This window comes from Poeciliopsis prolifica, unplaced genomic scaffold, assembly GCF_027474105.1.
Source record: "Poeciliopsis prolifica strain line A6 unplaced genomic scaffold, Auburn_PproV2 SCAFFOLD064, whole genome shotgun sequence".
Lineage (NCBI taxonomy): Eukaryota > Metazoa > Chordata > Actinopteri > Cyprinodontiformes > Poeciliidae > Poeciliopsis > Poeciliopsis prolifica.
The window spans coordinates 750,056-775,004 of NW_026562439.1; the positions used below are offsets into that span (position 1 = coordinate 750,056).

The window sequence follows — 24,949 nt, forward strand, 5'->3', positions numbered from 1 at the left end:
CAAAGTTGCCTGCCTGAAGAAGACTCTGCTGCAAACAAAACAGCAAGAAATGAGGATGAAATCATTACCACCAAGGAAAGTTGGTTTTCTCTTTTAAAAGGCTACGTATGGGGATCAATGTTGTTACTATTATTTTATTTGCCTTTATTCGTCATTCCTTGGGTGATTATATATTATTATGAGTTTTTATTTTTTCTTTCTATTTTTCTTTTTGTCGTCTTATATATAGCAATGGCCATTGATTCTGAAGGAATTACAACAGAAAATGTGTTTACTTACCTTGAAAATTATATATGGGGACCATTGATGTTGAAATTATTTTATTTGTGTATATTTGGAGCTTTCTTGCTCTTTATATACTACGGTGGTTTTACCTTTTTGGCTTATCTTTTTGTTTTCTTTTTTTAATTTCATCTTTATTGATTGAGAAAGATTACAAGGTAAGGAGTAAAATGGAGTGTGAGAAAAGAAGTAAAATTGTATAAATAATTATAGAATATGGCTATCTTAGGAGAGTGGATTGTGGGAAAGGTTCAAACAAGTTTGATCTTCAGAAATGAAATCAGATTTTTAGGATTAACATAGTCTACCTAAATCTGCTACTACTTAATGAATTGTTCAGTCTTGTGATTGAGAGAGGCTGTTATTGTCATGTTGGTGTTCAGTTTGTTAACACACATGCGAGAACACAAGCAGAAGGGACGTGGATGAAATATAATAAGTGTTTATTGCAATCAGGAAAAGGGATGGGGAATGAGGACTGGAACTGGTGGCCGGTTCGTCTCACTGTTAACGAGAGGAGCAGATTAGCAGGAGGGTCTGGGATGAGTCTTTTCAGAATGAATCGGATTGATCTTACTTGGTGGGTGGAGATGGTGGTCGGTATGAGCCGAGATGGAGGACCGGTCGGAGGGCGGACAGGGTGATTGGTGTCCGGGACGGAGTCCTGGCTGAAGCCGGGGCGAAGGGATCCCAGATGGAATTGGGTTCGAGCTGGAGGTCCGGACGCGTGTCGCTGGGAGTCCGAGGCTACCGCAGAGAAACGCTTGCTCTGCTCTCTGGGCAGGCTGTTCTCACAGGAGCCACGAGGAGATGTCAGGTTCAGGAGCCACAAGGAGACGACAAGTTCACCTGGCGTAGGAAACTCAGGGATTAGCGAAGAGCAATTCGCAGAGGCCTATACGAGGAACGACAGTTACCGTGGTAAACAAACACTCAGGCGAGGAAGAGTCGTGCCGCTGTTCCTATAGGCCTATACTCCTCGACCGCGCCTCCCAGATTAACCGCAGATGCGTCTCCGGGGTTGACGGGGCCAAACTCCAGGGGCAGCCTCTTGGCGGCATCTGGTGGATGCCACAAGGAACGGCAGGAGATCCAGGAAGGGGAAACAGAAACCACAACAAAACAAAAGGGAAAATAACAAAAGAAACGGATCCTGACAGTTATTTTTTCAATTACATACATGTTCAACGTTATGTCGATGCAGTCATCTAAGGTTGGTTCGTCCTGTGATAACCATTTTCTTGTAATGTTTTTCTTACTTGCTGCTAATAAAATAGTCATCAGATTTTTGTTACTTTTTGAAGCTTCTTGGGAAATTATCCCAAAATACATGAGCTTGAACTCCAAAGAAATGTTCTGCTTAAAAATATATTTTAAGGCACTATTTATCTCTTTCCAATAGTCTTTTTTAATTGGGAAGTCCCAGAAGACGTGATAATGGTTTGCTTCCTGATTTCTACATTTTCTCCAACATGTAGAAGGATTTCCATCATAGTGGCATTTCTGGGCAAGTGTGATAAAGAATCTTACCAGATTTTTCCATCGAAATTCTTGCCATTGTAGAGATTTATTATATCTCCATTGGTATCTCCACATTATTGTCCATTCCTAAATCTGCTGGCATTTACCCTGTCCAGAACTGAAGTAAACTCTGTTTAAGCTGGAGTCGAGAAAGACTAGCCTCGTTTCTGACAACCTCCATCCAGATTTACCATTAAATAAGTCAATGAATTGCAAATGAAAAGAAGCTCAATCATTTCCATGATTAATCTTTTTTTTCCTTTTCTCTCTCTCTTTCTATCAAAACTGGATGACAAAAGTCTTCAGGTTTTGTCTCAACAAAGCCTTTTCTTGAAGGTTAATTGTCTTTACAGAGACTTCATAAAACCGTTTGTTTAATGTTTCTGTTGTGTTGGATATTTGAAATGTCTTCCAGTTCCACTGTTAAATGTTCATTAGACTTTAAATTTCAATTGACATTTCAGAATGTGTCTTTGCATTGCTGTCTCAAAACAACAATATTATTGTTATTATTTATCACAAAAACTTCTGGGATAGTTTGTCATCCAACAAAATGTGTTACCATTTCTTGATTTTAGCAATCATTGCAGTCGTGTGCTGTAAAATCCCTGCATGGCTTAAACAAATTGTTCAAACTCCAAATTTGTTCAAACTTCAGACTGGCTGTAATCTCTGTTTATGCAGACTTCCATGTGTCTGATTTCTGATCAACAAGGTTTTCATAACTTGCTGTTATGAAAACTGTGTAGTGTGAAGCCAAGCAGGAGAGGACAGCTGGTCCAAATGCAATGGCAGCATCATCAACAGATGGCTGCCTGGTCCGGTTTATATTCCACAGCGATCCTCTGCAGACCCGCTGGACAAAATAAAATCCTTCATAACTGCTTCCTTTTCACTGTAGTGGCTCTTCCCCGTGTCTCTGTATTTGTCTATATTTTCACTCTTAAATATAAATGTTACTGTCAGAGGCATATTTATTTTCCTCACATTTCCCACTGTCTGCTCACTCTGGCGCTTTCTGTCAGTAAACAGGTTTATCAGACACAGAGAAATAAGGGGGAGGAAACAACTTTGCTTGTTTGTGATGCAGGTGATTCATCTGTGGTTTGAAGAGTTTGCTTTGGAGGAGACTCAGCTTTGCACAGGAGATTTGGTCACACTGCGAGACACACTGGGAACCATCGGTAAATATATAGCGCAGGCAGGGAAATTCATTTTTAAATAAGTTGGAGCTTACATTCTTATTGCTAATCCAGTCTATTAAAAGTAAGAATAAAGACCCTACATAGCTAAATATACAGTTTATAAATCGCATATTTAGCTTCAAACTAAATATTAGCTTTCAAACTGAATCTTTATTTTGAGACTAAATATTTAGTTAGCAATCCAAATATTCATCCTCAAATGGCTTGGAGTTTAGAGTTAAATATTTAGCTGTCAAGCTAAATAGATAGCCTCAACTAAATACTTAGCTTCAAACTAATTGTTAGCTTCCTGGCTAACTATTTAGTTTGAAAAATGGCAAAGGAGCTTTTAGCTAAATATTTAGTTTCTAAACTGAATGTTTAGCTCACAAACTAACAATGTAACTTAAAATTTAAAATATTAGCTCTGTTGTTGAGTATTTATTTAAAACAAAAATATTTATAGCAAACTAAATAGCCTCAGCTAAGTTCAAACAAGTAAGTAAACTAAATAGTAAGTTTGAAGCTTGCCATCTAAATGTTTAGTTTGTCACCTAAATATTTAGCTTTCTAATTAAATATTTAGCTTGAAAAGGAGATATTTATAAATTAACGAATAAAATGGTAAAAACATAACTTTGAAAAGCCTGAATAACACAAAATATTGCTGGTAATTTAATTTAAAAACGGCATCACACAGCAATCACATAATACTGAAGGATAATTTCTAATGACTGAAATTATAAGATCAGCAAACATCTCAAATATTCTTAATTATTTCTGTGATAAATAATAGGTTGATCTATATTTGTTATAAATCAATGTAAAAACAATATTGAGAAGTTCCAATAAAAAGACAGACTCTTTCTGCATCTGCTGAATGTGTTGTGTCATTTCTGCAGGTAAATACTGTGGCTACACCAAACCCAAGCCTTTGGTGACTCTTTCAAACCACCTGACTGTGTTCTTCGACACTAATGATAGGAAAACTGACCAAGGATTCAAAGCTCACTACAAAGCTGTGACTCCAGAGTTTGCATCAGGTAAGTCAAGTTTTATGGCCTCTGCATTTATTTGGTGACTAGAAAAAAAGAAAAATCACACGTGAAGATGGCGGAGTGATGTCTGAGTGACCATCATAGAAAAGGGTTGTTTTTGCATTTGCTGAACTGTTATTATTTCAAATTTCTCATTAAATCCACCAGATGTTTATTAAAAAATTTTAAAAAGAGGTCCACAGCATGACACATCCTCCACCATACGTTACAGTGAGATGCTCTTCCATATTTTCACTCTTTGTTTTCATCAGACACATCTGGAGTGTCTGTTGCCAAAAAGCTAAATATTTCTTTCGACTGACAAAAGCATGTGTTTCTAGTTTGTCAGTGGCGTTTATTATGACGGCAGGACGGAAAAGATATTATCTCATTATGCTTCCAAACCAACTAGGTCGCACAAAATTATCATGTAATTGTTATGGCAAGTGCAAATGCAACTCCTTATACACCCAAAGCTTATTTTTTAATAAGCTTTGGGTGTATATATTTTTCTTTCCTAACTTTTGTTTCTAAATAAACATTGTTTCATCTACCCTTGTTTGACGCAGCTTGAAACATTTTGTTGCTATAACTGTAGGTGAGTTGGGATCTTCTTTTCTGATTTATTATAATCAAAAAACATCTGATAACACATTAGATCTCAAGACCTCAATTTGGGCTTGTAGCATGTTTCTAAAACAGCTTTTCACTTAAAGAGACCAAAATGTAAAAGTATGGCTGTCTAACTGTGCTTATACACAGTCAAAGCTAGAGACTGCATAATATAGAAAGTGTGTGCCTGCAGAGAAGACTGTGCTATACATAGCTGGAGCTGGAGAGGAAACAAGCCACTAGATAGGAAGCTGTGCATTACAGTGCTGATCTGTAATTCAGTGAAGATTTTTATTGATTGCTACAATACGGCAGGACTTAAAACCGCTACTAAAAATGCTTGTAACTGCATATTTAATTCAGTTTAAAAAGCAAAAATACCTTAATGCATGTTTATAAACTCAGTGGAAACCACTGTGGGATACTGCAGAAGCTAACATCTACAGTCGTTCTTGTTGCTACTCTTGGGGATCCAGGCAATCAGGAAAACTAATGGCGCTGTTAGCCATTAGCTTGTCAAGTAGCATTGCAGCTAAGTATTTCCATTGCCTAGCCACAATTTCTTTTGAATACTGAATATTAGATATGGTCAGAAATTGGAAGGTTTTCCACAAACATTTTGGAATTACAATCCACAAATAAATAAATAAAAAAATAGGTGGGGGTTCATTGGATAAGTGGTCAAAGTTCCTGTACATTTTGACTCTTTCTGAATTCTGTATTAATGCAGATTAGTCTTTGTCTTTTGCTGGAATATTCCACATAGGGAATTTTAAAGGTGAAGAATCTCAATTTTAATCAATTTTAGTAACTTGAGTTCATGCTCTCTTCTCTTTCCAATTTCGAGGAGTGGCTTACAGAAAAGGGCCTCTGTCATTTCTTAATAAAAAGTTACTTGGCTCACAAAAATACTTTTATACCTTCACCTATAGGAATTGTCCCTCTGCTAATTTAGTAGAGTGCTATCATTTCCTAATATAAAATCTTTTCCCGAACCAATTAATGTATTCTAATGTACATTTTTTTTCCTTGTGGGACTATATTGCTGCAATAAAAGATTAATCTATTTTAAGGTCTTTAGCACACCTTCACCAGAGGCTGTAAAGGTCTGGATGCTGCTGCATGGAGTGAAAACTGGGGTCATTACAGCCAAATGAATAAAAGGGCAGGGAACTGCATTAGGGGTTCGTACCAAAGGTGTCCTTGAGTTGTCAGCGCAGCTCAACCCTCCTTCATTCCTGTTGCCAGAAATAGCCGGAGCCGGCGGTTTCCTCCAAGGTGATCAGGGGAATCTGATGACTCCGGGCTTCCCGGGGCAAAACTATCCGAACGGAGCGTTGTACCAGGTACAAACACTCAGCGCACACTGGACAGACATTCTTTTTCATAAAGCACTCCAGAACGTCATTTGATAATGTACATTTATATTATACATGTAATGTGACACTGAAAAACAACAAATATTTAAAGTTGACCTATTATGTTTTCTAGAACAGGGGAGGATTGGGGTTTACAAAACATGTGCTTTGCATTTTTTTTTTCTGCACAAAATCCTTCTTAGATCGTGAGATTTTAAAACTGTCAGACTGAGCTGCTGTAAGGAGTCTTCTCACTTTAAAACCAAACAAGCTGCTGCTGGTCAAGCCCTCAACTCAATGTTTACATTCACACATTAAAATGGCTACAAACAGATGTGCAATTATACAACTGTAAAGCAGAAGTAGCGCCTCCAGCAGGACCAACAAGAACGCAGCGACTGGTTTCTAGATAGTAAGCCAATAACAAAACACTTGTCCTTTCCAGCAGCCATTGTACAGCTGACCAGACTGCTGGAGTTCTGCTTGGGAGAGCCTGCTAATTTATGATGTTACATTCCTGAGGTTTTTGAAATGGCTCATTTTCCAGACACCACAAAACCATTAACTTATTACCAAAAGTCGACAGGATTGATTTTTTTTTCTTCCAAACTTTTTAGAAGCAGTTGAGACTCAAATGGAAGTACATGAACATGCTTCATAGGTCCCCTTTAAATCTAAAGTTTTTCAGTCAGTAGGTCAGCTAACCAATATAAAAGTCCTGCAAATTAAAAAAAATACACCCTTATTATGAGAGCATGCTCCACATCCTCTAACGTCCGTGTGTCTAGCGATTACATGGGAATGAATGTATGAATGTATGAATCTAATTAAAGTAAATCAGAGCCAGTCGGGATCCAAGTCGTGTTGCAGCAGCTTGACGGATCACCGTCTGTCCAAGCAGACGTGGAATCTCTAAAGGAATTATGCATGAGCTACAGTATGTCGAACACGCTGCTCATGTTGTTGCCATGCAATCAGAAAAAACACACATGGTGCCCATGTCCTTTTTCTACATGAATTATTTAGCAGAATTTTTAAACCCATTTTTAACTCTGAAGTTTCAGCTTGCACTTTATTTCCCAGCAAATTATTATCGATCAATATGTGTTTGCTTGTTTCTTGTTTGGATCAGTGGAGAATTACAGTGCCTGAGGGCGAGCAGGTCCGACTGACGTTTACCACCTTTGACCTCGTCCCAGATGTCTGTGGAGACTTTGTTCAGATTTATGACGGCCACAAGGCCGGATCTGCTTTGGTCGGTAAGTCAGCGAGCAAACAGAGAGGCACTGATCTGACATTAATATCCGTATCGGTTCAGATATTGACAAAAATTCTAGATCAGTGACAATGAGCCCGATCCACAAGGGCAGATCTATTCAATCTAATTCTATGCTCTGTGGTCTGAGTGGCATCATGTGTTATTATTTATTTGACATTATATTTATATAATATATTTAGATTTCCTAATTGGACTTTCTGAACCATTTAAAAGGTTTGTAGCAGTTTATTTTACATGTTTGACCTTAGATATTGTTATTGGTATCGAAAGCGAAAATGTGGATCGGTGCATCCTTTGGAAGAAACAAGAACAGCAACGATAAAATACCCGTACAGTACAGCAATCTAATGCCTTCAAAACTGTTTTTAAAGTTTAATGTGGTAGAACTGAGAGTCAACTTCAAACCCAATGAAATGTCATATTTATGTGAATTTAACACAAAGTTTTGCCCTCAGGTAAATTTTGTGGTGGGACTGTGCCGAAGCCAGTGGAGTCCAGTCACAACACAATGGTTGTCTGCTTTAAATCTGACAACAGCTTGACCTCTAAAGGATTCCAGGCAACCTACACAAAGTCCAGTCTTCCTCCAGTTATCACTCCCACCACAACCAAGACTCCGTCCACCACCACAAAACCTCCACCTCCCACAACGCCCGGTGAGTTTTCTCTCCACGTCTGGGTCACTCCTTTCATCCCCATTCCTCCTGTTTCTGATAAAAACGTCAAATTGGAGTCCTGTCGACTCAAGGCTGAATATAGATATAAACTCATTGCAGGAAAGTTAAAATGAAGTTTAAAATCAAGAATTAGGTTCAAGCGTTCAGGTCAATGTGGATTTTCTTACAAACTGGATCAAAATAACACCAAGAGTTACGTAGTTATATTTATATTTAACGTCTTTATGTTGTGAGTGTGTGAAACTAAAGTCAAATTTCTTGTTTGTGGGAACAAATTTGGCCAGTAAAAGCCGATTCCTCCAATAAATTTTTCCACTTAAACCATCAAGATGTTAGTTTTAGGTGAGGTTAAAATATTTTGAAGTACTGCTAATTTTTTTTGGTATTTAATCCATGATCTGAATTGCATTGGCATCACTGGCAGTGACACAGTCCCACAGGATAATACTGCCACCATCAAGCTTCAGAGAGTCTCTTGAACTTTTGGTGGTTTCTGGTTCGCTTGTCCAGCAGGTTCATTTCATCTGAGAGGGAGAATCCTGATTTTCTACCATGACTTTGTGAATTATTCAAAGTGGTTTGAATAATTTGTGATTATGTGATGAAAAGATTTTCCCATCTGGTGTAAATCTACAATCCTCATTAGATTTTCACTGAGCTCTCATGTCAAATTATTGCTTAAATTGTGCTGTTATAAAACATTTTTGATAACCAACTGTAGTCAACCATGATCATCAAATATGAGCTAAAGGGGTTTAATTTTCTCCAGCACTGCTTATTATCAAATAATGACTTTATCTTTGGATTTGTGTGTGAATTAGAGAAAATCTCCGTTTGTAGTCGGAGTCACAAGTTTCTAGTGATTTTCTGGTCTGGAATCTCTAAAGTTTGGCAACTAACGAATGAGCAGAAAAATGAGTTTTTTTCATCCCTGCAGGTCTAATATGAAGTAGAAACTTTAGTTTTCATCTTTTTGGTGAAGGAAATTTGAAGACTTATTACATTTAAATGACAGGAGAAGCAGGGGAAACCTGCACAGAGCTGGGACAGCTGGGCTCTGCATAACTGAGTATCATTGACAGGGTTTCTCTTTGCAGATGTCACTGTCAGTCTAACTTTTATATTTTCATTTTCTCTTCTTGACTTTCTCTCTTCTGATAAGTTTCTGATGTGCCGTTTCTCAGTGGTGCGTTTTTTTTTTTGCTGTTCTTGCTAGAAAATAGTTTTACTCTTAATAGATGCTGCGGCATGCTTAAAAAAGATGATGAGGTTTCGAAGTTAAACCGACTGAGTCTATCTTAGAGTAACAGCTGAGAATCATGCATCACTTTTCATGCTTGAAGCAGGAACAATTACAGACGGCAGAAAATGAATCCAGTGGATCCAAAAGCTTTAATAGTTCGAGATAGTTTGATGTTTGTTTTCTTAATGTGAATTTTACATGCAGTTTATAGACAAATAACTGGAAAGTACTCCTAAATCAGTGCTTATGTTTTGTTTGTGCTTTTATTTTCAGCTGTATCACAGGATAACTTTATAGGCACCTTGTTTTTCTTTTTCTGCAACTTTTTCAGCTTTTCCAGTAGAAGGTAGTTCTGTTTCAGTGTTTGGAGCTGCTTCTTTTGGGGAACTTTTCTGAATGACCTGAACTGAATAAACATAAAGTAAAAAAGTTCAACTCAATTCTTTTTACTATCCTATTTGCAAAATTTTATACAAATGTAAGCATGTGAGAAATCCCACAGAATCTCTGAGCTATGAGTAAAACAATGTGTAGACATAACAAAAATTGCTGAAAATAGAAACACTGCCAAAAATAAAAAAAGAAATATTTTCAACAGCAAAATAAACAAAAACATTAAAAAGTTGAGGGATTTTACCCAGAATAGAGACACAGCTTTACAGAAAAAACACTGCGCCAAAAGTACTTTCTATAGGAAAGAAAACAAAGAGAATGTATGAATAATGGCAAAAAATAGCTCAATGTTTTCTTCCAATAGAGAAACACTGACAAACACAGAGGCATTGAAGAAGGAAAACCTCACAGCTAAAGCAATAGGAGATTTTTCCCCAGAATAGAGACTCAGTTAAACAGGAAAAACACTGAACCAGGAGTACTTTTTCTGAGAAACAGAAGAACAAGCTTCCAATACAAGTGATGGCAACAATATGACTTCAGACAATTAAAAAACACAAATATACTCTCAGCCAAGAGGACGTACCATGAGAAAAGAAACTAACAAGAGTATTTAAGGTGAAAGGAAGCAATTGCTACATCATTAACTCAGTTCAGAAAAATAGTAAAGCTGATGAAAGAAGCATTATAACTGGATTCTTATTTATGGGGAAAAGAAACAAAAACTAATTCTGACCACACCAAGGTGGCTTCCACTGCTACTATTATTAATTAATATGACTAATCACCAGCAACCAGATAATGTGTTGCTGCAGCATCACATGCAACTGCGTTGCTCCATGAGAGCCTTTCCAAGTAAAACCCAGCTTGAATTGTGTCATAGCGACCATATAATGATGGAGGAACGGCGATCTCTCCTCTGCGCTATCTGTTCATTTCCGCACCTTACTGTTGGCAGACAGATCGGTTTTCTCCAGGGGCCAATTAACGTACAGTACAGTGAATCACTTCATGCTGCAGCTGCATCGAAGCGAGCCAGTCCTCGTCAACTGTGATTCAAAGAAAAATAAATATCCTAATTAACAGAAATCGAAGTGAAAAAAAACAACATTCTACTTAACGAGGTTCATGTGTTGTGTGTGTGCACTGCAGGCAGTGGAGGCCCAGTGATCATTGAAGGACGGAAAGGAGTTATCCAGTCTGCAGGTTTCCCAAATTCATACCCGGCTCATTCCAATAACTCCTGGAAGATATCAGTGGCCAAAGGGTTCCTGGTTAAACTGCAGATCACAGACTTGGCGATCACTGGGGAGACCGGACAGTGCAAAGACGACAAGCTGGTCATCTCAGACAACTACAGCATCCTGGGTGAGGATTGTTGGGTTGCTTGGTCTTTTCATTATTCTTCGTTTCTTTCTTTGGTTAGATCAGACTGTTGTCTTTTTTAGTTCAGTCCTACTAAGTCTTTCTAGTTATGCTTATTTCTTGTCTCTAGGTATTTCTTGTTACTCTAGTTTATTGTGTTTCTTAAGTCTAGTAATTCTACAGGATTAGATTAATTTCCTAGTCTCTTGCATACTTTTCCTCGCCCACTGAGCCATTTCCTCTCCCCTTACTCCTGTAACATGTTTGCTATTCAGCTTACGTCTTTTGTTCAGCATTCACCCTCACAGTGTTTTAACTGTTTTCCTGCTCCTTGCTGGTTCCTCCTGTTTAATCCTGTTAAATCTCATCAACTCCCGTTATTTTCCTGCTGTGATTTTTTTCCCCTGGATTCCTGTTTTTGTTTTGCCTCTGGCTCCCTGTACGTTTTGTTTTTCATTTTTTTATTAAACATTTGACATGATCCATGCTCCCAGCTCTTGGCTGAATTTTAGTGCATCCACAAACTCACTGATCGTGACAGTGAGACATTAATCTGCTCTTACAAACCATTTATAATTAGTCATAATAGTCATATGAGTGCACTGCAAAAACACAAAAACTGAATGTATTTTGATCTAGTTTCTTCCAGTTCACATATATTTGTATAATTGAAATAAGTGAAAATACATATATGATACATACATACATACATCATACATACATACATCAAACACATTTTTTCTCACTGTCTGAAGTTAAATCATATCCAACTTATCTTGTTTTACCTTAGTTAGAATTGCCCACATCATTTTTAATTATTCATTTATTTTGGAAAAAGGTCACATTGTTTCACACCTAGTACATATTCATCAATATTATGGAATTTTCTACTTAAAATCTGCTCCTATATTTTGCTGAAAAAGTTACTCGTAAGTTAGTTTTGTTAAGATATTTGCATTAGAAACTAGAAGAAAAATGCTTGGTAACATTTTGTGTTTTTGCACAAATGTGAACTTGTAAAGAACATTTTGCACCTACACATTAGTTTGCTGTTAGACTCCTGTCACTAGAAAGACGCTGATGTGCATCTGTTAATAAACACCCTAAGTGTGTGTTTGGCACATCTTCTTCCAACCTTTCTGTTACCACTAAATTGCTAAATTGCTGCTTTCCCTGCTGTAAAACTGTTGATTAAGATCTTCCTTGCAAAGAGCCGCACCGTTATAAATTACCTCTCATTATTCACTTCACTGGCTGCAGTGAGGCTGATACAGCTTTATCTCTTGCTGAGTATTGGAGGACTGAAGCACTGAGGCCCAGGCACACTCTCACTGCATTTCTCTGAGGTAGGCGATGAGAGTGTTTGTTTTTTCAGCTGAGGGAGTGTGTGCTCACGTGCCAAAGCGAAAATAAGACAAAACAACAATGAAAGAAATAAAAAAACAACATACTGAGGTCATAATTTATCACATTCTTCTATTGTCTTCACTTTGTTATATTTTATGTTTAAATTAGGGGTGTTAAAGTTAATCTGAAAATTCTAATTCAGATTTGTCACTATTTTGACATAGCAGCTTCTCACAGCGTTGCGTTGTGAACTCGACACACAGGGAGCAACAAGCAACAACAAAAAGTGAAAGTTTCCTGCCCCAGCAGAAAGCAACAATAGTTTGAACATTTTCAACTTTGTCAGTGTGTACAAACTCAGAATTGCACCGGTCACTCGGCCGGCTGTCACCTCATTTCACAAGGTTCAGAGGAAACTAATGGAGAGCAACATTTTTATAAAATGGTTTCCTTTTAAACTTCTTGAGTATAACAGCCTGGAAAACTAAGAATCTTCAGACATGTTTGGTTTGAGACAATACAACATTTTCTAAAAATGCGCATACAAAGGCAAAATATAGGCAGTTGCCCAGGGCGGCATCAGAAATAAAACGTCTTTTATTTGTCAATTTCCATTAGTTGCTGCTACGTACTGGGAGATCACATTACCTGCTTTCTGCTGCAAAAAACAAACAAAAAAACACATTTTAATTGGTTGGTATTCAGCAAAAGGAGGGGCTTGCCCAAAGCACCATTTATAACATTGTTTCAATAAGCTTCTGCAATGTTATCAGATTCATTTCCATCCAGAGTTGCAATTAATGCAGAGCTACTTATTGTATCAGTCTCGGGTAAATAACTCGTTGCCAGCTGGAAGACAGTTGTCCATGCAAAAAAACCTGCCTCTAGTTTTCTTGCAAGTCTTCCCCTTTTGGATCTCAGGATGTTTTAGAGCTGAGACTACAGATAGAAATAAGAGATTGCTGTGTTTTTGTAATGATGGGCTCAAAGGGTGTGATGAGCCAGCTGGTTGGTCGTTGACATTTTTCTGTCCAGATGGCGAAGCCGTGCATGTGCTGTGGAGAAGCCCGTGCCACCTTACAGATTTTTTCAGCTTTTGCTCTATTGTCATTTTTGTCTCAAATGACAAAAAAAATAAACTGTTTTACTTCAAAGATTATTTATGTAGCATATTTACAACAATCTCAACTGACCAACAAGATTGTCCAATTATATGGTCAATGGAAATGCAGCTGCTGCCTTTTTCCTGCTTCGTCTTTAATCTCTTTAGGTTTATGCATGATATTATGATTTTTGATATATTTTTTTCTACTTCATGTTGTCAGACAGGTTCCTCTGGCTGCCTTAAGGTATTTCTTAATCTTACATATATAATATAGAATAAAGTCTATTGTTTCATTGTTCAATATAAAAAGTTTTAATAGGTTGGAATTTCAGCCTTCACAAAATAGAGTGCATTCTCCATCAACAACATGCACACTCAGCACAACTCATGCAATAAAGTACATTATCTTAATCAGCAGAGATTCTGCAGTCAGATCATCTGTTATCTACACACTGTTCACTTATCCTGTTTACAATTTCAATTCTTATCTGCTCAAAGGACCTTCGATCCACCACATGAACCTGTTTTATCCCTGCTCCTCTGCTGCACTCTCAGGTACACACTGCGGCTACATCCTGCCCCCACTGACGGTCAGCGCCAGCAACACAATCTCTGTCAGCTTCCAGTCGGACAGTCGCCTCACGGATCGAGGATTCTCTGCAGAGTTTGAGGCGGTGTATCCTGAAGATATTGCAGGTAGAATGGCAGAAACACGCAGAAACAGCTTCACGGCTCAGGGAGGAAGTTGTTAAAGCACCTCAGCGTCTCGTTAACCAGTCGTAAACACATCACGGTGCCAGATACTCGGCTGCTGCTGCAGCTGCCTGAACTCTGTGGAAACATGGGTCAAAGTACAGAAAAGCAATCAAGAGCCAGATAAAACCTTTTTATATTTTATCACAATGATTATCATCATAAAAAGATATTTATTGCGGATGACTGTACAAACAAATTAATTAGAAAGTCCACTAAGTGGGGGTTTGTTGTGCACGTTTTTATCATTTATAAAAATCCATATGATAAGAATCTGTGATTCATCATTGTCTTTGTAAATGTGAATGAATTTTTTTTTTTTAAAAACTGACATTATTGTAAATGTTATTTTTACTATTTTCTGCACTGTTCCACAAATATCAGTGAATTTGAAAATGTGATTAAAGTTACTGCGTGCAATTTATTGATATAAATCACTTTTGTAAGTGGCATGGCGAAGAAGAGTCAAATGAAAATGTTTTTCAAGAACAGTATTTGTGTCTAAAAAGATTGAATATTTTTTATTATCATTTTTATTATAGTGGCACAATAGTGGCACAAAACATCCTGACAAAATTCCAAGTCCACCGGGTTTATAGATTAATGTTATCTCCACTGAAAGATAAGAAGGCTAAAACTAACACTGTAATAACTGACTGTAGCAGTCTTTATCTTGAGAAAAACTGTTTTGTTTTCTTTAGATAAGATAAAAATACCTTGCTCTCAAATACACAGATAAGATCTATTTCTGTGCAAGTCTCCTCTGTAGCATTGCAGCTGGTTTTGCAGAGTCAGACGTTTTCAATTTGTACGATTTGATGAACCAAAGTACAAAATTCTTGAGCTCATTCAATTTGCTTGAAAGATGTATTTCCTGCAGTAGACTTGTAGATAAGCGTATTTACTCAATCCCTTGTTTAAATACCTAATCTTCAGGTATCATACCATCCATCTCCATGTTATTTGTTTCTGCTTTTTAGACATCCTGGGATGTGGCTTTTCCTCTGCAGAGGAAACTGGTGTTATCAAATCCCAGAACTGGCCGATGAACTACAAGGCCAACATGGAGTGCATGTGGAACATTGCTGTGCCTTTAGGGAAGAAAATCACTTTGACATTCACTCATTTTGACCTGGAAGGCAAAGACTTTATCACTTCTAAGTGCTACGACAATGTGATGGTGTTTGACATCAATGGCTTGACGAGCGCACTAAATCAAAAACATGGTAAGTTAGGGTCATTTTTCCCCCTATCGTGATCACTAATAATTCAATTACGCAGCCTTTATGTTTTTACTTACTGACTATTTTCGGTTTTATTCAGGACCTTTATGCGGAACAAACCTGCCCAAGAGCATCCAAACCAAGGGCAACAGGCTGCTGATCCGTTTTCACGCAGACATGTTTACTGAGGCTAAAGGTTTCAGGGCCTACTGGACTACAGATCCCAGTGTCCCTGCTCCCACTGAGCCGCCTGCCGAAAAAAACCCCTGGGACGACATCGCCATAGGTAGACTGTCTGTGTCAGTGTGAAGCTATTAACTACATTAAAGAGGAAAATTTCAAGCTACACCGATCAGAATTGGCGCAGTCGGTAGCACTGTTGCCTTGCAGCACGAAGGTCGTGGGTTCGATTCCTGGTCCGGGAGTTTGCATGTCCATGCATGGGTTCTCTCCTGTCGGTCTCTGTGTTGCCCTGCAACAGACTGGGGACCCGTGCAGGGTGGCTCTGCCTCCCGGCACCAGCACCCAGCAGTTTAGTACAACAGAAATGTGTGGGGCATACGCCGAGTCACTCCGCTCCTAGATGAACGGTCAAACACGGTTAGTTTGGATGCTGAGAACACAGTGTGAGGTGACCTGCTGCTTCACTTCCCTTCCTTTGCTGGTTGTCACCTTATTTCCATTCTTCATCCAGGGATGAGCCCCAGGTGGCTGCAGCCTCTGACAAAGCAATTTCTTAAACAGAGTTTGTTAGATGGACAGCGCTGTTTTTATAGGATTTCATTTTCCTGCCAACCTCAGACAGAGTTTCCTTATTAACAAGGTTACAGAAGGGAGCAGAAAAAATAATTTGCTGTCTGGGCGAACAAAATGAATGTACAATTTTTAATTTGCATTTTGACAGAAATTATCTTTCCCCAGCAAGTTGTAGTGGAGCCGTGTTCTTTGAAGCGACGATGTCAGCCGTGTGTAACTGCAAAAATAATTTTGGAAAACATGTATCAGTGCAAAACAGAGGTTTATCTGTCAGCAGCAGATTTCTGCTCTTTATTCTGCCTGCATTCAAACACAAACATCTCTTGTAGACTGGCCCGAAACATGCGGGAAACCGGCCGTTCCTCCGTCTGTCGTGTCACGCATTGTGAATGGAGAGGAAGCTGTAGCGCACTCCTGGCCCTGGCAGGTGTCCATGCAGGTGGGAATGTCCGCAAAAAAGGCATCAGAGTTTACAGGAGCAGCTCCAGTTTCTGGACTGATGCAGTTTTCATCTCTCTGCTTGTTTTTTGCTGCGTTTCTTTCAGGTCTGGCCGTCCAGTCAGCCTGAGCCCAAGTTTTTTCACACCTGTGGTGGGACACTGATTCATAAAAACTGGGTGCTAACAGCAGCCCACTGCTTCATAAGGTAAATACAAGAAAAAATAATCCCCTAAATCCAAAGTGAACTTGTCTTGTTATCCAGTAAAAGCCATTTAAATTGCTTTAATTTTCCACAACCATCAAGAACTGGACCACAAAGTCCAATTATGTCATAATCAACACTGTCACATGCTGCAGTGCGCACAAACTATACAAACGCTGTGGCTGTTCCCCAGTTCAGACACTGCAAAAACACAAAACCCACCCAAGTATTTGTGTCCCAGGTTTTAGAACATTTGAAATAAGACAAAAACTAACTTAGAAGTAACTTTTCAAGCCTCAGAAGATATAGGAACTTGTTTAAAGTCAATGAATCCTTAATATTGACAAAAAATGATTTGGCAGATTATTTCACTTATAGCAAAACATTTTTTCCATGTCATCAATGGAACTGATACTTTTTCATCAATATTTATAAATTATTGCCTTAAAATAAGCTCCTATATCTTGCTGAAGTTATTTATCAGCGATTATTGTCTTATTTCAAGTGCATTAAGAGATTTGCACTAGAAACAAGTCCATAAAACCTTGGTAAGATTTTGTGTGTTTAGTGTACACTTTGACCACTTTGACTATAACTACTGCAGTGAGCACAGAAACCACACTGACGGTCGTTGTTAAGAAGTGATTTAACTCTTGAAATACAGCTTTTTTAATAACCTGTAAAAAAGCTCAAGAGGTGTGAAAACGTTTGCAAGGCTCTGTAGCTCAATGAAACAAAGTCTAACCCTCTAATTCATCCCCCAGATATGCGGATGAGCTGCAGCGCTGGCGAATGTGCCTCGGCAAACACAACCTGACCACCGCAGAGCCAAGCGAACGCTGCATCAGCATCTCTGGCATCTATCGCCACGAGGGCTTCCAGTATCCCACAGTTCCCACTGTGGAGTTTGACATTGCGCTGGTGAGGCTGGTTGAGGACGCCGCTCCCACAGATCAGATTTCCTTCGCCTGCCTTCCCTCTGAGGAGGAAATCCTTCCTGAAGGGAAGAGGTGCTACGCCACGGGCTGGGGGGACGAGACAGGTGATGTTTCCTCCTCATGTTCAGCAAAGCTAGTCGATCACTTTTTCATTTTCAAACCAGTGTGCGGTATTAAACTGTAAGAAACAGTAAGAAAAGCAATCTGCCAGTGGAACTAATGCTTTTTCATCAATATTAAGGAATTATTGAGTTAAAACAAACTCTTTTTTTCTTACTGATGTTTTTTTTGTTTTCAAGTTAGATTTATCTTATTTCAAGTGTACTAAGATATTTGCCGTAGAAATTACACCAAAAATACTTCATAATATATTTCAAAATGAAGGAACTAACAAAATGAGAGCAAGAATACTATATTTAAAAAATAATAACTGTGCAAGTTTTTTCCTGTGAACATTTCCTAAAAACCAGCCAAATGTTTTGAAAAGCAGCCCAAATCTTAATTAGCTGTTTATTTCAACCCAACAAGCCCAGTTGGGTGGAAACCAGCCCAATCTGGCAACACTGATCCTCCAGAACAGTCTGAGTCTCAAAGTTTTCATGCCACCTGCTGGACAGAAAAGGAAATACTCCTCCTGTTGATCAAAATGCTGAATAAATTGCTTTTCTGTGTTTGATCAGGTGATTCGATGAATGCTAAAGTTTCAGAGACGCTCAACCAGGTGGCCCTTCCTGTTGTCCCATATGACACCTGTAAACGAATGGATTACTGGTGGTTCCAGGTGAAGACCTCCATGATCTGCTGCGGATACACACTGCCTGACGAGCTGAAGTCTGTCTGTCAGGTAAAACAAGCCACAGAATCTGAAATAAAATGACATTCTGTGAAGAATGTGTTTCATTGTGGGTTTGTAACTTTGACAGGGAGACTCTGGGGGTCCACTGGTTTGCCAGGACACACCTGGTGATCCCTGGGAGGTTCATGGCATCACCAGCTTCGGCCCTATTGGATGCATAATGAACAAAAAGCCGTCCGTGTTCACCCGCTCCTCAGCCTACCTTCCTTGGATCTCAAATGTCATCCGCAGGGAGCTCTACAATGAGCACAGTATGAATCTATTTGCCTGAAATTACCCACTTTGTCTAGAAAGTCGGAGCATGTGTGTGCCCTTTGTTCACCTTGTGGTTTTTCTGTGCAGCATCGGGTTGTGGAGGGCCGAAGGATTTGTCCGGCGAAGGCGGCACAGTGTCGTCGATGCGTTACCCCGCCGCCTACAGCAACAACGCCCGCTGCCAGTGGAACATCGAGGCGCCTGAAGGGAAACTGGTGCACCTCCACTTCGCCGATTTCTCCCTGGAGGAGAGTCAGCTGTGCATGAACGACAAAGTCAGCCTCACAGACAATGTGGGAAATCTGGGTGTGTGAAAGTCTACCGCAGCCTGTTATTTTCAGCAAAAACATGTCAGTCAGGTGACAAAGTGTTGCTCCGGCAAAAGATTGACATTTTTGACGTCCTTCTTCTTGCTCGAATGTTTCCTGACTTGCAAAACAAAACCCGTCCATAAAGAAGAAAGCAACAGCAAAACATTTTAATATTGTTTTCTTTTGAATATGTCTCAAGAAAATGCATCATAATTTATAGAATTTTAAAACTACAGTTACAAATAAGGATCTAAACAAATGAAATACATTATTTTATCAAAGCTTCTTGCTCATGATAAGAATAACAGAACGTGAAATAAAATGCGTCTTGGCCTGAAATGTTGAAGGTCACAGGTTGGACTTAAACCTGCAGATTCAGACATTAAATCAATACTTCACAGCACAAAATCATCTTTTAAAGCCATTCTTACCAATTTCCATGTTTAAAATAGAGATTCTGCCATTTATTTAACTAAATAACATGGAAGAAATGTCCAATTGTCTTGAGGTTGGGACCAGTGTTGGTCAGGTTGGTTCAACTCTTGAAAACGTCAAAAGTCTGAAGTTTTCAGACTTTTGTTTTGTTGGTTCATCCAGTTCAGTCCATATAGCTGTTGATATGAAGATTTGGGAACGTGATCCTGAATCGTTTGCTAAGTACTTTTCAAAATTAAATAATATTGTCCCTCCAAGATTATGTGATTGTTTTTCAGATTTTTTGCAATCAAAATCACAGATTTTTATGGAGCTACTTTAGAAACATTTTGCAATATTTGCGCTTTTGCATGACAGTAAATGTCACATTTTGTTACACATTACTTAAGTAAAGCTGCGGCAGCAGCATGAAATACTGCCATCTGCAGGAGCGAAGTAACATCACTTAATCTCCATTGTTTTTGCCATTTTTGAGGAAAACTTGCAGTCAACCCACAACTATGCATTAGCACAAAAAAGTATGAGGATTTGTTGATTTTGTGTGAATATCAATGATCGAGTTTTTGCGAAAAAGTGAAGGGACTGATTGGTGTAATTAGACAGCATACAGATAAAAACTGCTTTGACTTGATTGCTAAAATAATAATTAAGCACATAACTGCTATCTGAAGAATTTGTTCTTGTTTCCAACAGGGACCTACTGCAGTCATGTTCCCCCTGCAGATTTGGTGAGTGATGGAAATAAACTTCAAATCAGCTTCTCCACTAACGACAAGGTGGTCGACTCCGGCTTCACTGCGACCTGGAAGGCGGTGGACCCCACAGAGGGTGAGACGGGGTGTAAACCTGGTGGGATGAGGCACAACACATGCAGCGGTTACATGACGTGTTGTTTCATTCTGCTGCAGCTCCATGCGGAGGACGTTTCGGCAGCAACCAGGGGGAAATCACCTCTCCAAACTGGCCCAGTGACTACAACGCGCAGAGCGTCTGCACATGGCTCATCACTGTTCCCTCGGCAGAAAGGATTCACGTGGCGTTCACTGACTTCGAGCTGCAAGCCGTTAACATGTTTGGAAACTGTGTGGACTATGTGGAGATCTTTAATGGAGAAACCATGGCATCACTGGGTTTGTTGGCGTCACACAGATTCAATCTTTGTTCAGTTGATTCTTTAGTAAATCTTCTTTTCTTTTTCTGTCATCCAGGTCGGTTCTGCGGCTTCGCCCCACCATCCACCGTCACCGTCCCCAGCAACACGGCGGTCATCCGCTTCTTGAGCAATGGCGCAGATCAGCAGAAAGGTTTTCGAGGTTACTGGACCACCGATGCCAGTGTGGTTCCGACTTTACCTCCTCCTCCTCCAAACCCCTGGGACAACATCACCATCAGTGAGTGGAACCAGCTAAACTAGCTGCTGCTAACTCTCCTCTGAGGTTTCATAATGCTGGGACAAATAGATGACATGTTGTCCTATAATCCGGATCTTCAGAGATGGGAAGAGGATCCAAAAATGTACTCATGTAACAACATTATGTTAGCATATTGTTACTGTTTTAACTTTTTCCGTAGGGAATTATTTGTTGTTAATTCAAATTTTCAAGGAGTTATTGTAGATAGTGATGGCTGTTGGCTGTAGCAGTCTGCATTCCAGCACATTTGAAGAAGCCTCTGACTGAAGACAGTCTGTTTTCCAAAGACAGTCTGAGTAAGATAGTACAGAGATATTTGCACTATAATTTAAACGTAGATTCTTGGTAAGATTTTGTGTTTTTGCAGTGTAAACTCTGAGACTGAGTTTGTTGGTGACATATAAACACATCCTTAGTCCTGATTACGGCGTAAAGTTTAAACTTTCTGCTCTCAGATTGGCCAGAGGATTGTGGAAATCCAGCAGTGAAACCTAAAACGTTGACTCAGCGCGTCGTCAACGGGGAGGAGGCCGTCCCACACTCCTGGCCTTGGCAGGTCTCAATGCAGGTGCAACAACCTTCTGCTTTCCTGTTACAAAGTAACTCGGAAAAATACTTTTTAGAACTTTTTACACTTTTGTTTCCATGATTATTTTTTATTCTCATATTATTCTGACTTATTCTGGTATTTATTATTTTAGTTTATTATTGCATTTTATTATTTTAATTTATTATTCATTACTTAATTTTCCCTTGAGATAAATAAAGTATTTTGTATTGAATTAATACTTTGACTTTATTCACAGATAATTCTGTAATTTTGACTTTTTTCTGGCATTTTTGTGACATTATTCTTGTACTTTTCTGACTTTATTCTGATAATATTTTGACTTTGTTCTTGTATTATTCTGATTTTATCTCATAATACTATAAACTTTTTCTTCTAATATTATGACTAGTTAAAAATAATCCGTCAGCCTTTCCCTGTTACTTTGACATAGGTGTGTCCTCTTATTATTAAATTAATAAATGTTGTCATTTTAAAATGATGTGGTTTTTTTTCTTGTTTCTGAAGGCGACGCTCTTGCCTCCCATACCTCACCTGCACAACTGTGGAGGCTCTTTGATTCATGAGGAATGGGTCCTTACTGCTGCTCACTGTTTCATGTTGTCAGTATCTTACACAGTAAATAAACTTTTTTATTGTATTATCAACACATTTTCGCTTAAGTTAGTTGTTTAGTTGCCTCATCTCCATCTTTGACATCCAAGCAATTGTTTTGACACTGAGGATCTCTCTATTGGCTCTGCTTTCTATGAAATCATGTTAATCGATTACTATTAGAGTATTGAGACATATCCGTGTTCCATGTCCTCTTCAGCCCTCTGAACAAACCGTCGTTGCACCGCATGTGTTTGGGAAAACACCACATGAACTCCTCCATGGACGTTCCCTCTGCGGAGAAGTGCTTCCAGGTGGACGAGATAATCCGACACGAGGGCTTCGTGTACGAGCAGGATCCCTCTGACATCACCAACGACATCGCCCTGGTGCATCTGAGCGAACCCGTCAACATGACCAGGGAGATCAGCCCCGTCTGCCTGCCGAAGCCCGGAGCCGTGATGCCGGCGGGGACACTGTGCTTCGTCACAGGATGGGGAGACGAGAAAGGTAGACATATTTTGGTGTTTTTAATGAAAAGATTTCCTATAACGTTGTTTTTCCGAGTTCAGTACAAAATATTGGAACAGACATTAGTAGCAAGCCTTGGTGATAGATTTTGCTACTTGTAACATCTGAAACATTTTGGTTTTTCAGGTAATTCGTTCCCTGTTGTGGCCAAGTCGTTGAACCAAGCAGCTCTTCCAGTTGTTGACTTCCAGACCTGCAGCAAACCTTCATACTGGTGGGACACAGTTCGGCCCTCCATGATCTGCGCCGGCTACGAATCCCCTGACGAGCTGAAATCTGCCTGCCAGGTTCGCACACAACCACACACTCTGAAAATAAACCCAGGACAGTTTAGACCAGGGGTTCACAAACTTTTCCTTGGCTCCAAAAGCAGTGTTAGCTTCTTGCTGGGAAATCCCTTTGACTTAGTCAGTGATGAGTTTTTAGGTTTTTTTGCAAAAGAGCTGCTGGACGGTTTCTTTTAAGATCAAGAAACATGTTAGAAAAAACAAGGGCATTTGTGACTTTGAAAAGTAAAAAAATTGTTAAAAATTTTGAAATTAAATGAAATGAAATGAAATGAAATTAATACAAAAAAACACATTGAAATTTCTCAGTTTCAGAAGTTAAACATTTTTGACTTTCAGAAATTTTGAATGTCAAAAGTGAATTTTTTCACATTTTTGATCCTGCAGAAATTTCACATATCTTTCTAGAAAATTCTTTAAAATTATTTTCACAATATCTGAGTTTTTTAGAGAATTTTTGACAAAGTTCAAAATTTCCAATTTTTTTCAAAAAATAACTGAGATCAATATCAGAAATTCAGAGGGTTTTTTCATAAATAATTCTAAACTTTTAAAACTCTGAAATTTCCAACGTTTTTTTTTTTTCAGAAAAAAATTTCTTTGCCTTATCTCAAAATTAAATGATTTTTGGCAGAAATTTACTTCTCTGCCTTTTTTCTATCTACAGTGACCCTGATGCACTATTGAATAGAAAGGCATTATATAAAATTCTTTATAATTACTTTTTTTTTAAATCATTTTCTGTACAACTTTCTGAGGCCTTAGTAGCGCCCTCTTGTGGCCAACCAGGAAGCCCACTTTGAAAGACTCGGATGACTTCCTTTCTAACAGTCTTTGCACGTTGCATCAGTGTGTTGTTGTCACATAGCTGGGTCGTCCTTTTATTCCACAATCAGCCGGCTGTTTTGTTTGCGGTCGCTCAGCCTTGATTAGAAATCGCCGCAGCACAGATTGCAGCTATAATTGGACAAAAAGCATGATTTGTTTGCCGTAATAACCAACCAAGCGAGCAGGAGCAATTAGAGTCTCAGAGCTACAGAAAGCACTGAACAGGTCAATAAAACCTCAGTTAGGTTTCATTCCCCCAGGTTATTAATAAACCCTTCGCCCCACATTCAAGGACACAGAAATGAGTCATGGACTCGTCTGAACGTCCTCATGCATCGGAGTTTGTTCTGCTGCCCTGCAGGGCGACTCGGGCGGCCCGTTCGCCTGCTCCACCTCTGGGACCTGGGAGGTGCACGGTGTGGTCAGCTTCGGACCGCAGGGCTGCATCAAAGACAAGAAACCGTCGGTGTTCGCCCGAGTGTCGGCCTTCAGCCACTGGATCGAGGACAGCATCCGGAAGTTCGTTTATGAAAACAACAAAACGATATGAAACCTGCACAGATCAGGATGAAATGCTTTAAATTTGGGTTTTATTGTCTTAACTATAAAAGTGATAGAGAGTATTTAACAATGTCTGTATTTGTTTACAGTCACATTTATTGAATATATTTGCAAATTTGAGTTTATATTTCAATTTCCTGCTTAGTTGTGCCTCTCAATTTTTAAAATGTTACTATATTTTTGTTATACTTTGAGGGGAAAGTCAAATGTTTGTCATCTGGGAGCAATTACTGCTTTAAAAAAGATGGAAACTTACCTGATGATGGATTAATCAGAAAATGATTCAAGTTGAGCCACTAGTTACTATGATGATTCAATTCAAATCAAAATTATTATTTTTTTTATCCCAGAGCATTTTTTCCTTCTTGTAACGTTTGTATTATTTTGCCTGCTGTTATCTTCTCTATAATACAATTCTTGGTTTAATTAAATTATTTGAACTTTAAATCTGTAAGGTGTGAGAATACACACATTTTTCTAATCAATATGCAGATTTTATTTGAATGGGTTTCTTCAGAGCTGGCCTAAATATGACATAAAATAAAGACAAAGTAATAAATGGTCACCTTTTTTTTTAATGTGAGAAGTTGGGATT

The 24,949-nt window shown here is 38.8% G+C and overlaps 1 protein-coding gene and 2 long non-coding RNA genes across 4 annotated transcripts in view; 1 reads left to right on the forward strand and 2 right to left on the reverse strand.

Moving 5' to 3' along the window:
* zgc:154142 (uncharacterized protein LOC555481 homolog) overlaps window positions 1–24,917 on the forward strand; it is a 27,810-nt gene extending 2,893 nt beyond the window's left edge. Inside the window, exons 3-25 of the mRNA XM_055019833.1 lie at window positions 2,894–2,987; window positions 3,890–4,030; window positions 5,885–5,982; window positions 7,127–7,253; window positions 7,729–7,929; window positions 10,739–10,954; window positions 13,959–14,099; window positions 15,137–15,382; window positions 15,480–15,665; window positions 16,465–16,574; window positions 16,681–16,781; window positions 17,543–17,820; window positions 18,397–18,560; window positions 18,640–18,823; window positions 18,915–19,133; window positions 20,267–20,401; window positions 20,482–20,703; window positions 20,782–20,964; window positions 21,441–21,553; window positions 22,061–22,155; window positions 22,368–22,657; window positions 22,805–22,965; window positions 24,155–24,917. Of these exons, the coding sequence (XP_054875808.1) occupies window positions 2,894–2,987; window positions 3,890–4,030; window positions 5,885–5,982; window positions 7,127–7,253; window positions 7,729–7,929; window positions 10,739–10,954; window positions 13,959–14,099; window positions 15,137–15,382; window positions 15,480–15,665; window positions 16,465–16,574; window positions 16,681–16,781; window positions 17,543–17,820; window positions 18,397–18,560; window positions 18,640–18,823; window positions 18,915–19,133; window positions 20,267–20,401; window positions 20,482–20,703; window positions 20,782–20,964; window positions 21,441–21,553; window positions 22,061–22,155; window positions 22,368–22,657; window positions 22,805–22,965; window positions 24,155–24,343 (3,894 nt within the window). The 3' untranslated portion in view covers window positions 24,344–24,917. The remainder of the gene's footprint in view (window positions 1–2,893; window positions 2,988–3,889; window positions 4,031–5,884; window positions 5,983–7,126; window positions 7,254–7,728; window positions 7,930–10,738; window positions 10,955–13,958; window positions 14,100–15,136; window positions 15,383–15,479; window positions 15,666–16,464; window positions 16,575–16,680; window positions 16,782–17,542; window positions 17,821–18,396; window positions 18,561–18,639; window positions 18,824–18,914; window positions 19,134–20,266; window positions 20,402–20,481; window positions 20,704–20,781; window positions 20,965–21,440; window positions 21,554–22,060; window positions 22,156–22,367; window positions 22,658–22,804; window positions 22,966–24,154) is intronic.
* On the reverse strand, window positions 709–1,428 carry LOC129351075 (uncharacterized). Its single transcript, XR_008604687.1, has 3 exons — window positions 1,200–1,428; window positions 860–1,131; window positions 709–786 (listed from the first exon to the last, which is right to left on the reverse strand). It is a non-coding gene; the product is annotated as an uncharacterized LOC129351075 (long non-coding RNA).
* LOC129351076 (uncharacterized) lies at window positions 18,271–19,311 on the reverse strand. 2 transcript variants are annotated; one of them, XR_008604689.1, is made up of 4 exons: window positions 19,150–19,311; window positions 18,895–19,069; window positions 18,677–18,809; window positions 18,271–18,579 (listed from the first exon to the last, which is right to left on the reverse strand). It is a non-coding gene; the product is annotated as an uncharacterized LOC129351076 (long non-coding RNA). The 2 variants fall into 2 exon arrangements; XR_008604688.1 differs by lacking the exon at window positions 19,150–19,311 and having other exon boundaries at window positions 18,895–19,142.
* Window positions 24,918–24,949: the final 32 nt, after the last annotated feature.